Source organism: Schistocerca piceifrons, chromosome 10 (assembly GCF_021461385.2).
Source record: "Schistocerca piceifrons isolate TAMUIC-IGC-003096 chromosome 10, iqSchPice1.1, whole genome shotgun sequence".
In the NCBI taxonomy this organism is placed as follows: domain Eukaryota; kingdom Metazoa; phylum Arthropoda; class Insecta; order Orthoptera; family Acrididae; genus Schistocerca; species Schistocerca piceifrons.
In genome coordinates, this window is record NC_060147.1 from 113,195,162 (window position 1) to 113,211,832 (window position 16,671).

At 44.5% G+C, this 16,671-nt stretch overlaps 1 protein-coding gene across 1 annotated transcript in view; it reads right to left on the reverse strand.

Moving 5' to 3' along the window:
* Positions 1–3,142: 3,142 nt before the first annotated feature.
* The window catches only part of LOC124718734, a 32,566-nt gene continuing 19,037 nt past the window's right edge, over positions 3,143–16,671 (reverse strand). Inside the window, exons 2-3 of the mRNA XM_047244350.1 lie at positions 11,853–12,058; positions 3,143–3,383 (exon numbers count right to left, since the gene is read on the reverse strand). Of these exons, the coding sequence (XP_047100306.1) occupies positions 3,143–3,383; positions 11,853–12,058 (447 nt within the window). The remainder of the gene's footprint in view (positions 3,384–11,852; positions 12,059–16,671) is intronic.

Consider the following 16,671-nt stretch of genomic DNA (forward strand, 5'->3'; position numbering starts at 1 on the left):
TAAATAGTTGCCACTATTTAAGTTCCGACACTCGTACATGGGTTATTCGTAACACATGCCTGATAATTCCAATAACAGAAGACAGTACTCGAAACGTTCTCTTCGATACAGATGTAGCCCATTCGGCGTCTGTTTAATAGCAAACGCAACACTGCAGCCCTCGTCTCCAAGCACAGACACATCGTTGTTCACACCCGACACTTGAGAGGTTAAAATTTAACCTAATTCATAAATAGAGTAGATTCTAACCTAACCTAACTTGTTCGGCCCCGCCGAAAACTGACGAATGAGACCGGACACACCGTGACCAAGCTGTCGTCGAATATTGCCGGTCGACCTCTGGAGACAGCGCTTTGCGACAATTCTCGGTGCCTCTGTGAATTCAGCCTTACAGTTTTGTCGCCGTTGTGTTTTAGCGGGTGATGTTTTTCTGCTTTCCCTGTATATGGTACGAGACTTCGATAAGGTGCCTCTTGAAACACCAAACACTTCACCCACGTTAGTTCCCGTAGCATTCAACATACGAGAACCACCAATTTGCTCCCATTCTAAGTAACTTAGGTCCGATATAATGCCCTCACAACTAACCACGACTGCCATTTGCAACTAACTGAGGACACTGCGCAAGTACCGTTAGCGGAGATCGAAGCCTTAGCAACTGTATTTATGTTCAAGTATGTATCTCCGAGAGATTTCCATGTTTTTGTCCAAGCTCTGTACTTAAACTGCTGTGTTGTTAGGGAGGTAAGTTGGTAATTAGGTTCTACATCTACATTTATACTCCGCAAGCCACCCAACGGTGTGTGGCGGAGGGCACTTTACGTGCCACTGTCATTACCTCCCTTTCCTGTTCCAGTCGCGTACGGTTCGCGGGAAGACCGACAGCCGGAAAGCCTCCGTGCGCCGCTCTTCTTTGGATCATCTCTATCTCCTCTGTCAACCCGACCTGGTACGGATCCCACACTGATGAGCAATACTCAAGTATAGGTCGAACGAGTGTTTTGTAAGCCACCTCCTTTGTTGAAGGACTCTCCCAATGAATCTCAACCTGGCACCCATCTTACCAACAATTAATTTTATATGATCATTCCACTTCAAATCGTTCCGTACTCACACTCCCAGATATTTTACAGAAGTAACTGCTACCAGTGTTTGTTCCGCTATCATATAATCATACAATAAAGGATCCTTCTTTCTACGTATTCGCAATACATTACATTTGTCTATGTTAATGGTCAGTTGCCACTCCCTGCACCAAGTGCCTATCCGCTGCAGATCTTCCTGCATTTCGCTACAATTTTCTAATGCTGCAACTTCTCTGTATGCTGCAGCATCATCCGCGAAAAGCCGTATGGAACTTCCGACAGTATCTACTAGGTCATTTATATATATTGTGAAAAACAATGGTCCCATAACACTCCCCTGTGGCACGCCAGAGGTTACTTTAACGTCTGTAGACGTCTCTCCATCGAGAACAACATGCCGTGTTCTCTTTGCTAAAAACTCTTCAATCCAGCCACACAGCTGGTCTGATATTCCGTGGGCTCTTACTTTGTTTATCAGGCGACAGTGCGGAACTGTATCGAACGCCTTCCGGAAGTCAAGAAAAATAGCATCTACCTGGGAGCCTGTATCTAATATTTTCTGGGTCTCATGAACAAATAAAGTGAGTTGGGTCTCACACGATCGCTGTTTCCGGAATACATGTTGATTCCTACAGAGTAGATTCTGGGTTTCCAGAAATGACACGATACGCGAGCAAAGAACATGTGCTAAAATTCTACAACAGATCGATGTCAGAGATATAGGCCTATAGTTTTGCGTATCTGCTCGACGACCCTCCTTGAAGACTGGGACTACCTGTGCTCTTTTCCAATCATTTGGAACCTTCCGTTCCTCTAGAGACTTGCGGTACACGGCTGTTAGAAGGGGGCCAAGTTCTTTCGCGTACTCTGGATAGAAACGAATTGGTATTCCGTCAGGTCTAGTGGACTTTCCTCTGTTGAGTGATTTCAGTTGCTTTTCTAGTCCTTGGACACTTATTTTGATGTCAGCCATTTTCTTCGTTCGTGCGAGGATTTAGAGAAGGAACTGCAGTGCGGTCTTGCTCTGATCCCTTATCATTTAGCTACAATTTAGCGGGTCAGCAACTGGAAGCAGTTAATTCCATAAATTATCTGGGAGTACGCATTAGGAGTGGTTTAAAATGGAATGATAATATAAAGTTGATCTTCGGTAAAGCAGATGCCAGACTGAGATTCATTAGAAGAATCGTAAGGAAATGCAATACAAAAACAAAGGAAGTAGGATACAGTACGCTTGTTCGTCCACTGCTTGAATACTGCTCACCTGTGTGGGATCCGTACCAGATATGGTTGATAGAAGAGATAGAGAAGATCCAACGGAGAGCAGCGCGCTTCGTTACAGGATCATTTAGTAATCGCGAAAGCGTTACGGAGATGATAGATAAACTCCAGTGGAAGACTCTGCAAGAGAGACGCTCAGTAGCTTGGTACGGGCTTTTGTTGAAGTTTCGAGAATATACCTTCACCGAGGAGTCAAGCACTATATTGCTTCCTCCTGCGTATAACTCGCGAAGAGACCATGAGGATAAAATCAGAGAGATTAGAGCCCACACAGACGCATACCGACAATCCTCCCTTCCACGAACAATACGAGACTGGAATAGAAGGGAGAACCGATAGAAGTACTCAAGGTACCCTCGGCCACACACCGTCAGGTGGCTTGCGGAGTATGGATGTAGATGTAGATGTGAATCAGCTTTGGAAAAAGGTGTTTAGTATTTCAGCTTTACGCGTGTAATCCTCTGTTTCAATGGCATTATCATCTCAGAGTGTCTGGATATGCTGTTTCGATCCACTTACCGATTTAACGTAAGACCAGAACTTCCTAGGATTTTCTGTTAAGTCGGCACATTGAATTTTAGTTTCGAATTCACTGAACGCTTCACGCATAGCCCTCATTATGCTAACTTGTTGTTGCATACTGGAAGTGTTCGGTCGTATCTTATGGCTAGGCAACAGACAGCTAACTCGACCGGCTAGTTTTCTATACTGCAGTATGTATTTTTGAATTTAGTCCGACCAGTCGCCGGATTAAGGCTGTGTTCCGGCCGCACTCTCTACCAGAGAGCGGCGTAGCGCCTGCACAGAGGACAGGTGGGCTGCACGCGGAACCAGCGGGCCACGCACTTGTGGTGGAAGGCGTGGCCGCACCTCAGCACTGCACGGCGGCCGCCCCCAGCCGCCCCCGCCGCCTCCAGGCAGATGGCGCAGGGGCTCTCGGGACGCTGTCCAGCCGCCGACGCCGCCCCCGGCTCCACCCCCGCGCATTCTCCGGCCCTGTGTCTCCGGCCGCACCGCCTACGACAAACCGTGTTGTCAGCAGCAGGCGGTCCCCGCTGACAAGTGGACAGTCCTCACCACCACCACCTAAAGAGAAGGTCGCGGCGTTCTCGGTGTGACGTCACGCAGAGGAGGCCACAGCCTTCTCAGTGTGACGTCACGCAGAGAGCGTCCAAAGCCCACGAGAAAGATAGGACACGGCGCGTACGTCATGGCACGTGACACTGTAGGACTTCTGAGTGCAGGCTGGGGCGGAGCCACTGACTACACCGACGGAAAAAATCGCAACAAGAAATAATTAATGAGGCCTAATGGAATTTTTCAAGAAGAATATAATGATCCCAATCCCAAAGAAAGCAGGTGTTGACAGATGTGAACATTACTGAACTATCAGTTTAATAAGCCACGGCTGCAAAATACTAACACGAATTCTTTACAGACGAATGGAAAAACTGGTAGAAGCCCTTCCTCGGGGAAGGTTTTTTTTTTTTCTTTGGTTTTAGGGCGCACAACCACAGTGGTCATTAGCGCCCAGACTAAGTTATGAATGCACTGCGAGGCACAAAGTTAAACAGCAACTAAAAAGGACAACACTATAAAAGGCACATTAACAGGCAAGGGATTAAAAGAAAACAGCATAATCAAATGTCCTTAGACAGGTTTGTCAAGTGGATAAAACGAAGAACGCGAGCAGCTGCTCCTGGGTCATCCGCTAAAATGGCGTCCAGAGTACATGGCAGGCCAAGATCAATGCGCAGTGTATTAAAATTCGGACCGGACGTTAAAATGTAGCGTATCGTCAGCAATTGCCCACATGGGCAGAACGGCGCCGGCGCAGTCGTCAGCAGATGTCGATGGCTGAACCGGCGGTGTCCAATCCGTAACCGGGCCAAAACGACCTCCTCCCACCGAGAAGGGCGTGAAGAGGTTGTCCGAGCCGTGGGAAGAGGTTTCGAGGCCCGAAGCTTGTTTTCAGTAAGTGTAGCCCAATCGGCATGCCACAGCGACAAAATGCGCTGACAAATGACCCTGCTAAAATCAGATGAAGGCACACAACAAGAAGCTGTCCGAGGCTGGAGGACCGCAGCCTTGGCCGCGGCATCTGCAGCTTCGTTCCCATGGATACCGACATGGCCAGGAACCCACATAAAGCTAACCGGAGAACCGTCGTCCGCCAGCTGCTGAAGAGAACGTTGAATCCGGTACACGAAAGGGTGAACCGGATACGGATCACTGAGGCTCGGGATGGCGCTCAGGGAATCGGAGCAGATGACATAAGCAGAATGTCGGTGGCGGCGGATGTAATCAACAGCCTGGTAGAGGGCAAATAGCTCAGCTGTGAAGACAGAACAATGGCCATCGAGCCGGTATTTGAAACTGTGTGCCCCGACAATAAAAGAACACCCGACACTGTCATTGGTCTTAGAGCCATCTGTATAAATGAAGATCGTATTAGATGAGTTTGGATTCCGTAGAAATGTTGGAACACGTGAGGCAATACTGACCCTATGACTTATCTTAGAAAATAGATTAAGGAAAGGCAAACTTACGTATCTAGCATTTGTAGACTTAGAGAAAGCATTTGACAATATTGACTGGAATACTCTCTTTCAAATTCTGAAGGTGGTAGGGGTAAAATACAGGTAGCGAAAGGCTATTTACAATTTGTACAGAAAAATTCGGAGTAGGAATTAAAATCCATGGAGAAGAAATAAAAACTTTGAGGTTCGCCGATGACATTGTAATTCTGTCAGAGACAGCAAAGGACTTGGAAGAGCAGCTGAACGGTATGGACAGTGTCTTGAAAGGAGGATATAAGATGAACATCAAGAAAAGCAAAACGAGGATAATGGAATGTAGTCGAATTAAGTCGGGTGATGCTGACGGAATTAGATTAGGAAATGAGACGCTTAAAGTAGTAAATGAGTTTTGCTATTTGGGGAGAAAAATAACTGATGATGGTTGAAGTAGAGAGGATATAAAATGTAGACTGGCAATGGCAAGGAATGCGTTTCTGAATAAGAGGAATTTGTTAACATCGAGTATAGATTTAAGTGTCAGGAAGTCGTTTCTGAAAGTATTTGTATGGAATGTAGCCATGTATGGAAGTGAAACATGGACGAAAAATAGTTTAGACAAGAAGAGAATAGAAGCTTTCGAAATTTGGTGCTACAGAAGAATGCTGAAGATTAGATGGGTAGATCACGTAACTAATGAGGAGGTATTGAATAGGATTGGGAAAAAGAGGAGTTTGTGGCACAAATTGACTAGAAGAAGGGATCGGTTGGTAGGACATATTCTGAGGCATCAAGGCAGCGTGGAGGGTAAAAATCGTATAGGGAGACCAATAGATGAATACACTAAACAGATTCAGAAGGATGTAGGTTGCAATAGTTACTTGGAGATGAAGAAGCTTGCACAGGATAGAGTAGCATGGAGAGCTGCATCAAACCAGTCTCTGGACTGAAGCGCACAACAACAACAACAACAATGGAATTTTGGGAATACATTTCTCTACGTAGCATATTTAAGTGATTAACATTGCAGTGTCACAGGTTAACATAAGCGCGAGATAAGCCACTGCAAATGTGAAATGCTGTTAGATGCATACATTGTGTTCTACATGTCTCAGATGTCACTCTGCGGAATGGACCTCCACACGTGTTGCACTTGCTGGGTCAACACTGGAGCAGTTAACACTGTTTGTGGGTGACGCTAGACTTGTTACCCAATAATGTCCCATATGAGCTCGGCTGAACACAGATCTGGTGAACTAGCAGGCCAAAGCAACATATCGACACACTGTAGAGATTATTAGGTTACAACAGCTGTATGTGGACGAGCGTTATCCTGTTGGAAAACACGCCCTCGAATGCTGTTGATGAACAGATCGAATCACGAGACTGATGCACAAACTTGCAGTCCAGGTACACGGGATAACGACGACTGTGGCCCCACTATCATACGAAATTGCACCCCAGACCATAACTCCTGGTGTAGGTCAGAGTGAGATTTTCACTCTGCAGCGGAGTATGCGCTGATACGAAACTTCCTGGCAGATTAAAACTGTGTGCCGGACCGAGACTCGAACTCGGGACCTTTGCCTTTCGCCGGCAAGTGCTCTACCAACTGAGCTACCCGAGCACGACTCACGCCCCGTCCTCAAAGCTTTACTTCTGCCAGTACCTCGTCTCCTACCTTCTAAACTTTACAGAAGCTCTCCTGCGAACCTTGCAGAACTAACACTCCTGAAAGAAAGGATATTGCGGAGACATGGCTTAGCCACAGCCTTGGGGATATTTCCAGAATGAGTTTTAATCTGCCAGGAAGTTTCATATCAGCGCATACTCCGCTGCAGGTGCATCGTGAAGTACTCATCATTTCGTTAATGGTTATAGATAACTAATGTGTAGAAAGAAACTCCTCTGCTAAGTTTCATTGTATGGGTTTACAGTAACACAGAGAAGAAATTTCGTGTTTTTCATACGAGCAAATTCTGTTTTCACTAGCTGTCGATGACTCTTGAAACAAAGGAGTACTCGTTTGAAATAATAAAATAAAATAAAATCTGTAGCTTCTGCTATGTTGTTGTTGTTGTTGTTGTTGTGGTCTTCAGTTCAGAGACTGGTTTGATGCAGCTCTCCATGCTACTCTATCCTGTGCAAGCTTCCTCACCTCCAAGTAACTATTGCAACCTCCAACCTTCTGAATCTGCTTAGTGTATTCATCTCTTGGTGCCCGTATACGATTTTTACCCTCCACGCTACCCTCCAATACTAAATTGGTGATCCCTTGATGCCTCCTCAGAACATGTCTACCAACAAATCCCCTCTTCTAGTCAAGTTGTGCCACAAATTCCTCTTCTCCGCAGTTCTATTCAGTACCTCCTCATTACTTACGTGATCTACCCATCTAATCTTCAGTATTCTTCTGTAGCACCACACTTCGAAAGCTTCTATTCTTTTCTTGTCTAAACTATTTATCGTCCATGTTTCACTTCCATACATGGCCACACTCCATATAAATACTTTCAGAAACGACTTCCTGACACTTAAATCTATACTCGATGTTAACAAATTTCTCTTCTTCAGAAACGCTTTCCTTGCCATTGCCAGTCTACATATTATATCCTCTCTACTGTGACCATCATCAGTTATTTTGCTTCCCAAATAGCAAAACTCATTTACTACTTTAGGCGTCTCATTTGCTAACCTAATTCCCTCAGCATCATCCGATTTAATTCGACTACATTCCATTATCTTCATTTTGCTTTTGTTGATCTTTATCTTATATCCTCCTTTCAAGACACTGTCGATTCCGTTCAACTGCTCTTCCAGGTCATTTGCTCTCTTTGACAGAATTAGAATGTCATCGGCGAACCTCAAAGTTTTTATTTCTTCTCCATGGATTTTAATTCCTACTCCGAATTTTTCTTTTGTTTCCTTTGCTGCTTGCTCAATATACAGATTGAATAACATCTGGGAGATGCTACAACCCTGTCTCACTCCCTTCCCAACCACTGCATCATTTTCATGCCCCTCGACTTTTATAACTGCCATCTGGTTTCGGTACAAATTGTAAATAGCCTTTCGCTCCCTTCAGAATTTTAAAGAGAGTATTCCAATCAACATTGTCAAAAGCCTTTTCTAAATCTACAAATGCTAGAAACGGAGGTTTGCCTTTCCTTAATCTATCTTCTAAGATAAGTCATAGGGTCAGTATTGCCTCACGTATTCCAACACTTCTACGGACTTCCGCTATGTAGCCGTAGATAAAGTTCTGTATGTTAATCACTTGGTAAAATACTCTTCTCTTTGCTTGCTATCACTAGCCAAAATCCCATTTCTATATCTCGATTGATTTACTAGACATGAGGTATGTCACGTATATTTCATTCCCACGTGCATGCAGTTGGCAGTGAACCTGGTACATAAAATCCATTTTCTCGAGACTGGAGGCAGATATTGATCCCATACCAAATTTTAAGAAAAGTGGTCTAACATGCACTAAACGTAGATTCATAGTGACCCCTATTTTTCATTAACAATGTTTACGAATTTGTTACTTATATGTGAAATATGACTGTAACCATGTCCATTAACGAAATGGTGGGCACTTCACCATGAAGGTGTCATATAAAGTTACAAGTAACGTAGAAATCCAATTTTTTACCAAATAGATACCGTAAAACCGTTTAGAAGGATTACAGGGCGTGCGCCTTGATTCTGTCAGTGCAGCATTTTGCCAAGCCAGACCCACTCAGTGTCACGTCACACCAGGCGTGCCACAGCCTTCTCTTTAGGTACTGTAGAAATATATACCATCAGCCATTATTTTTGGGAATTTTATTTGGTGTAGTTATTTCAACGCCTCAGTTGCGTCTTCTTCAGGCCCCAATACTTCGAACGCTCGGAGTATTCCTGCCGTATGTCTACATAATACAGGAAACACAGGAGACAATGGACTCGCTAGAACTCTTTTAAACAGTTTGTTGTTATCGTTTTAGGGAGCAAAACTGTTACTGTCATAAGCGCCCATTCTGTGGTTTAGGGAAGGGTAAGAAACTGAATGTTAAATCAGCAGCAGTGGGAGCGAAACTCAAGAAGGAGGGCAACTAAAATCGGAAGGAAATCGTAGAGAAGTACTATTTAATTGGGGTTGTATTCCCCAAAAAAGAGCTTCAAATGACCGATGTCATCTCACTGACACTGAAGAACTCAAGGACGCGATCGGCTGGGCGCGTGTCATCTCCCCTTCGCACGTGTAACAGCAACCACGTGTACACGTGTACCAATGTACGCATATGAGTGGAATACTCCAGAAGTTCTATGTGTTGGGGCCTCAAGATGCAACTGAGATGCGTTGAAACTATTATTCTAAATAAAGTTTCCAAAAATAATGGCTAATGATATATATGTCTATAATAGTTTGATGGCCGCTCTTCTTCACTCTCTAATTTGTTTCATGGAATTATGATTTCTCTTTATGTGGTGGTGTGCCCACCGACTGCCTCTTTCCATCTTCACACTTCCTCTTCAAAAGTATCCGGACACCTGCAGTTATTGTGTAGAACTTTATTTATCCCGCTACCAGTCTCGTTTATATGTTAAGCCATTGTCAATGTAAACCAATTGCTTGAATAAATATAATAATAAAAGACTTATTTAGATTTAGAAATTTAAACAAATTCGCTGCATTTGGCGAAATTCGAAACTAGGACTTTCTACGCGATAGGTTTATGCACTAACCACTGCACTACACCACTAAAAACTGCGAAAACTTGTTATATTTACGTCTCTGATGCACCAGTAGCAACAACTTCACGTAATGTTGTGTGAAGCATGTCTAACGTAAGCCGATCTCTCAGATTATAATAACCGTATAGTACATGTGACGCTCAATCGCATCTTGTGAAGAAGTATCCAGCAGTGTTTGAGTAGTGCTGTGTATGAAACTCGTGTATTTCGTTGGAATCGTTGTGTGTATCCGCATGTGTGTGTGTGTGTGTGTGTGTGTGTGTGTGAGAGAGAGAGAGAGAGAGAGAGAGAGAGAGAGAGAGAGAGAGAGAGAAAGTGATGAAATCTCTATACAAAAAAGGCTATGTCCTGACGGACTAGTTCATCATAGCCCAGGCCAATCTACTAAGGACAGAAACTTGAGATTTTGACGCTTGCACCTTACAGTGCTGGCGCCATTTAAGAAGGGGTTTTTCGAAATTTCAACCCTTAGGGAGTGAAAAAGGAGGTGAGAGGTTCTTTTGAAAAATGCCCCTATTAAGGGAGTTTTGAAGCTAGACCTCCGAAAATTGGTATTTGGTTAATTGGTTAGCAATAAAGAAATTAAACCTATGGGGATGAAATCGGAGCTAGAAGTTGTTTTTGAAACTATATCGTCATTAAAGAACTACTAAAATATTTTTAAAGCTACTTCTATGAACACTGGTATTCAACTTCCCGGTTGCAAATAAAAATATACATGCTTGATGATTTTGGAAGCTGAATCCTAAGGGCGTGAAATAGCGGATGAGATTTCTTGTGAAAATATTTTATTATGAAAGTATTTTTAAAACTAAATCTATGAAAAATTAAATTTAGCTTCTCAGTTACAAATTAAAAAATGTGTGTTTCACTGTAAATGGAAATTCAACCCCTTTGGGGATGAAAGTTGTTATGGAAATATTTCATTGTGCAGGAATTTTGGGGCTAAATCTGTGAAAATTTGTATTACTCTTCTCTGTTAGAAATAAAACATACACATGTCACTGTTTCAACCCCTCTGGCGTCGAAATAGGTGGTGAAACGTTTTATGAAAATATTTCAGTAGAAAAGCACTGAAAACTTTTGTTTGACTCCTCGTTTAGAGGTGAAAAATTACGTGTTTCACTGTTTTTGGATCAGACTGATTCACTGACCCATAGGCGCCTGGCCCCAACCCCTTGGGAAAGAAACTTGAAATTTGGAGAAGAGTTGACCCTATATTGTAGGCATCGCGTAAGAAGGGATTGTTGGACATTCTACTCCTAAGGCGGTGAAATAAGGGATGAAAGGTTTTTGAATGTATGTCGCTATTAAGGGAATATTGAAGGTACAACTACGAAAATTGGTATTTGGTTTCGCAGTCTGAAAATAAAATATACATGTTTCAGAATTTTTGGAAATTCAGCTACTAAGAGAGTAAAATAGTGGATGAAACTTTTTTTGAAAATAAATAATTACTAAAGAAGATTTTGGAGGCTACATATATGACAATTGGTATTTGACTTCTCGGTCTGAAATTTTAAAAAAATTATGTGTTTCAATGTATATGGAAATTCAGCACCTAAGGGAGTGCAATAGCGGATTAAACTTTTTAAGAAAATATTTCGTTACATTAAAAAATTTTAAAGACAAATCGATGAAAATTAGTATTTCATTTCTCGGTTAGGTATAAAGAAATATTTGTTGCGGGATGAAAGTTGCTGCAGAAATATCTCCACGAGAACTCAAAAGGCATGATTAACAAAAGCTTCGGACTCCAGCTACCAGAACCGCTTCCGTGACGGAAGTACCTTTTGAAGGACCATGCTTATATGGCCTTAATTAGCATGAAAGACTTAGAAGGTGCTCCAATTTGTGAACAACATAAAAATTCCATTGAATAAAAACAAAAAATCTCTGCAGGTTATACAGTCTTTGCGAGCGAAGCGGTGGGCGCTAGGCTAGTAAGAAATAAAAGTACCAGACGCAGTATTCAGGATACAAACGTATCGAGAAAGGAAGTCGGGCAAGGTGAACTGCACAATTGCTGTGGCAGTTTAGCAATAGCGAATGGTTCGAGTGTGATGTTGAGTGCTCTAATTGGAGGAACTCGGCTGCAACGCGTGAAATGGCAACTATCAAGTAATTTTAATCAGACCATAGTTGAGAGTGATGGTAATGTCACATCTCTGCAGCGTCACATCCAGAGGCTGTTTGTGGAAAGAGACAGGTGCGTGGGGGTGGGGATTACCAGCAGGGCGCGCGCTGCCACCCCCGCCGCCTCCGCTGCCCCCGCCGCCCCCGCTGCCCCCGGCGCCACTCCTCCTCCTGCGTCCGCTGCGGCTCCCACTCCTGCCTCTCGATGGCTGCCACCCTGTAGCGGCCGTCGCGCCGCTCCAGCACCCCAGACAGCACGCCCGTGTCGAGCACGGCCATCAGCCGCGGCGGCTCCACCTCCTGTGGACAACAACCGGCACTGCCGCCTCATGCCCGCACACTGCCAGTCTGCTGCACCAAAGTTCTACACGTAAATTAAAAAGGAAAATACCAGAAAATCTCGTTTAGTTCAACAAAACAGTTGGCACAGGGAGTGGCGACCGGCAGCTACCTAGCAGTCGTCGAAGAGTTGTGACCACAGTCTTGAAACTAGAGTGCTGACGTGTTGCTGCAGTCAGTGGCCCCTCTGCATTGCTTCGCTTGTTACTCATCACAGTTGACAAGAAGAATGAAAAAATGGTTCAAATGGCTCTAGCGCTATGGGACTTAACATTGAGGTCATCAGTCCTCTTGACTTAGAATTACTTAAACCTAACTAACCTAAGCACATCACACACAACCAGGCCTGAGCCAGGATTCGAACCTGCGACCATAGCAGCGGTGCGGTTCCGGACTGAAGCGCCTAAAACCTCTCGGCCACAGCGGCCGGCAGAATGTAAAAGGTCGTAATGCATAACTGGAATGCTGGAAAGCTGGGAAATTTGAGTGACTGGGGAGAAATCACAAGGGAAGTCCCGCAGGGTTCACTTTTGGGTCCACTCCCATTACTTATGTATGTGAATGACCTATCTGTTAACATTCAACAAGCAGAATTGGTAGTGTTTGAAGTCTAGACGACTGTTATAATAAATCGCATTAAAGAGAAAAGAACAGAAAGGATTGTTAAAGATATTTCTCAAAGAATTATCAAGTGGTTCTCTGAAAATGGACTATCCCTATATTTTCAGAAATTGCGCTATTGTCAGTTCGGTACAACAAATACAGTCTTTCCAACAGCTGATGTAGAACATAGACAGGAGTCGGTAAATGTAGCAGAATGCTCCAAAATTCACGGTGTACGTATTGATGAAAACAGTTACATTCAGCTTCTTTTCTTTGTATAATTGCTAGTCTTGCAATCAAACGAGTCAATCATCTGATATATTTTGGCCTTTCACTCAGATATACTCTACTGGCCACTAAAATTGCTACACCACGAAGATCACGTGCTACAGACGCGAAATTTAACCGACAGGAAGAAGTTATTGTGATATGCAAATGATTAGCTTTGCAGAGCATTCACACAAGGTTGGCGCCGGTGGTGACACCTACAACGTGTTGACATGAGGATAGTTTCCAACCGATTTCTCGTACACAAACAGCAGTTGACCGGCGTTGCATGGTGAAACGTTGTTGTGATGCCTCGTGTAAGGAGGAGAAATGCGTACCATCGCGTCCGACTTTGATAAAGGTCGGATTGTAGCCTATCGCGATTGCGGTTTATAGTATCGCGACATTGCTGCTCGCGTTGGTCGAGATCCAATGACTGTTAGCAGAATATGGAATCGGTCGGTTCAGGAGGGTAGTACGGAACGCCGTGCTGGATCCCAACGGCCTCGTATCACCAGCAGTCGAGATGACAGGCATCTTACCCGCATGGCTGTAACGGATCGTGCAGCCACGTCCCGATCCCTGAGTCAACCGATGAGGACGTTTGCTAGACAGCAACCATCTGCACGAACAGTTCGACGACGTTTGCAGCAGCATGGACTATCAGCTCGGAGACCATGGCTGCGGTTACCCTTGACGCTGCATCACATACAGGAGCGCCTGCGATGGTGTACTCAACGACGAACCTCGGTGCACGAATGGCAAAACGTCATTTTTTCGGATGAATCCAGGTTCTGTTTACAGCATCATGATGGTCGCATCCGTGTTTGGCGACATCGCGGTGAACGCTCATTGGAAGCGTGTATTCATAATCGCCATACTGGCGTGTCACCCGGCGTGATGGTATGGGGTGCCAATGGTTACACGTCATTGCCCTTCATTCGATCCCTGCGAAACCCTAAATTTCAGCAGGATAATGCACGACCGCATGTTGCAGGTCCTGTACGGGCCTTTCTGGATACAGAAAATGTTCGACTGCTGCCCTAGCCAGCACATTTTCCAGATCTCTCACCAACTGAAAACTTCTGGTCAATGGTGACCGAGCAACTGGCTCGTCACAATACTTGATGAACTGTGGTATCGTGTTGAAGCTGCATAGACAGCTGTACCTGTACACGCCATCCGAGCTCTGTTTGACTCAATGCCCAGGCGTATCAAGGCCGTTATTACGGCCAGAGGTAGTTGATGGGTACTGATTTCTTAGGATCTATGCACCCAAATTGCGTGAAAATGTAGTCACATGTCAGTTCTAGTACAGTATATTTGTCCAATGAATACCCGTTTATCATCTGCATTTCTTCTTGGTGTAGCAATTTTAATGGCCAGTAGTGTACTTTAAACAATAATTTTCTGTGGAAATCACTACCTGGAAAAAAGTATTGATTGCACGAAGGCGAGCAGCAAGAATAATATGATGTGTTAACACTAATGATGTATAGATATTCTGAAAATTGAGTCGTCTCACATCATTACGGCAAAAGAATTGTTCAAATATGCTATGGAACGTCTTTGGCTACAGAAGTCTAATCCAAAGGGGCAGCTCTGTTAAGAAGGGCGTCAGCATAGGTGAGGACACTTTGGCCCAGTTGCAGCTCTGGCTGTTGCCACAGTATTCAGTCTGTATGCCATCAGTAAAAAATCTACGGTCCCCTGAGATGCCTCCCGCACTGTACAGGCAATTCCCACAGCGTTCCCATGATTCCACCCGACTACCACTGTCCTTACAGACGAATCTGCTTTGCGAATTCGTCTGCAGAGTGAACTGGGTTGCACTAGCCAGGCTCCACTTCGGAGATTTCGCAACACAGTGTATCCTTCCCCTCCCTGTTCTGCGCTGGAATTGTCGACCGATGATGTCCCATATGTCGGTTGGAGACAGATCCAGCAGGCCAAGGCTACATGTCTTTGTAGGGCATGTTGGGTTACAACACCGGTAAATGGACGAACGTTATCCTGTTGGAAAATAGTTCCTGGATGCTGTTCGTGAATGGTAGCACAACAGGTCGAATCACCAGATTGACGTCACATTTGGAATCAGGGTGCGTGGGATAGCCGCTAGAGTGCCCCCTGCTGTCCTACGAAATCGCACCCCAGATCATAACTCCAGGTGTAGGTCCAGTGTGGGTAGCACACAGACAGCTTGGTTGCAGGACCTCAACTGACCACCTTCTACCCAACACACGGCAATCACCGAGTCAGGACCAGCTTTTATCGGAGAACATAACACATCTTCAACCTGCCCTCCAATGAGCTCTCGCTTCACATCACTGAAGTCGCAAATAGCATTGGTTTGGGGTAAATGAAATGCACACTGCAGGATGTCTGCCCAGAAGCTGTCCTTGAAGTAATCGATTTGTAACAGTTCGATATGCGACCGTGGCGTCAACTGCTCCTGAAATCTCCTGCTGCAGATGCAGTATGATGCTCCAGAACCTGTATCGAACACGATGGTCTTCCCTCTCGGCAGTGCCAGGTGGCCGAACGGAGCCCGGCCTTCCAGCGACTGTACATTCTCGTGATTACCGCTGCCAGCAGACGGCCGCTGTGGAAGAGCGGTTCTAGGTGCGTCAGTCCGGAACCGTGCTGCTGCTACGGTCGCAGGTTCGAATCCTGCCTCGGGCATGGATGTGTGTGATGTCCTTAGGTTTGTTGTTGTTGTGGTCTTCAGTCCTGAGACTGGTTTGATGCAGCTCTCCATGCTACTCTATCCTGTGCAAGGTTCTTCATCTCACAGTACCTACCGTAATCTACATCCTTCTGAATCTGCTTAATGTATTCATCTCTTGGTCTCCCTATACGATTTTTACCTTCCACGCTGCCCTCCAATACTAAATTGGTGATCCCATGATGCCTCAGAACATGTCCTACCAACCGATCCCTTCATCTTGTCAAGTTGTGCCACAAACTCGTCTTCCCTCCAATCCTGTTCAATACTACTTCATTAGTTATGTGGTCTACCCACCTAATCTTCAGCATTCTTCTGTAGCACCACATTTCGAAAGCTTCTATTCTCTTCTTGTCCAAACTATTTATCGTCCATGTTTCACTTCCATACATGGCTACACTCCATACAAACACTTTCAGAAATGACTTCCTGACACTTAAATCTATACTCGATGTTAACAAATTTCTCTTCTTCAGAAACGCTTTCCTTGTCATTGCCAGTCTACATTTTATATCCTCTCTACTTCGACCATCATCAGTTATTTTGCTCCCCAAATAGCAAAACTCCTTTACTACTTTAAGTGTCTCATTTCCTAATCTAATTCCTTCAGCGTCACCCGACTTAATTCGACTACATTTCATTATCCTCGTTTTGCTGTTGCTGATGTTCGTCTTATATCCTCCTTTCAGGACACTCTCCATTCCGTTCAACTGCTCTTCCAAGTCCTTTGCTGTTTCTGACAGAATTACAATGTCATCGGCGAACCTCAAAGTTTTTATTTCTTCTCCATGGATTTTAATACCTACTCCGAATTTTTCTTTTGTTTCCTTCACTGCTTGCTCAATATACAGATTGAATAACATCGGAGAGAGACTACAACCCTGTCTCACTCTCTTCCAACCCACTGCTACCCTTTCATGTCCCTCGCCTCTTATAACTGCCATCTGGTTTCTGTACAAATTGTAAGTAGCCTTTCTCT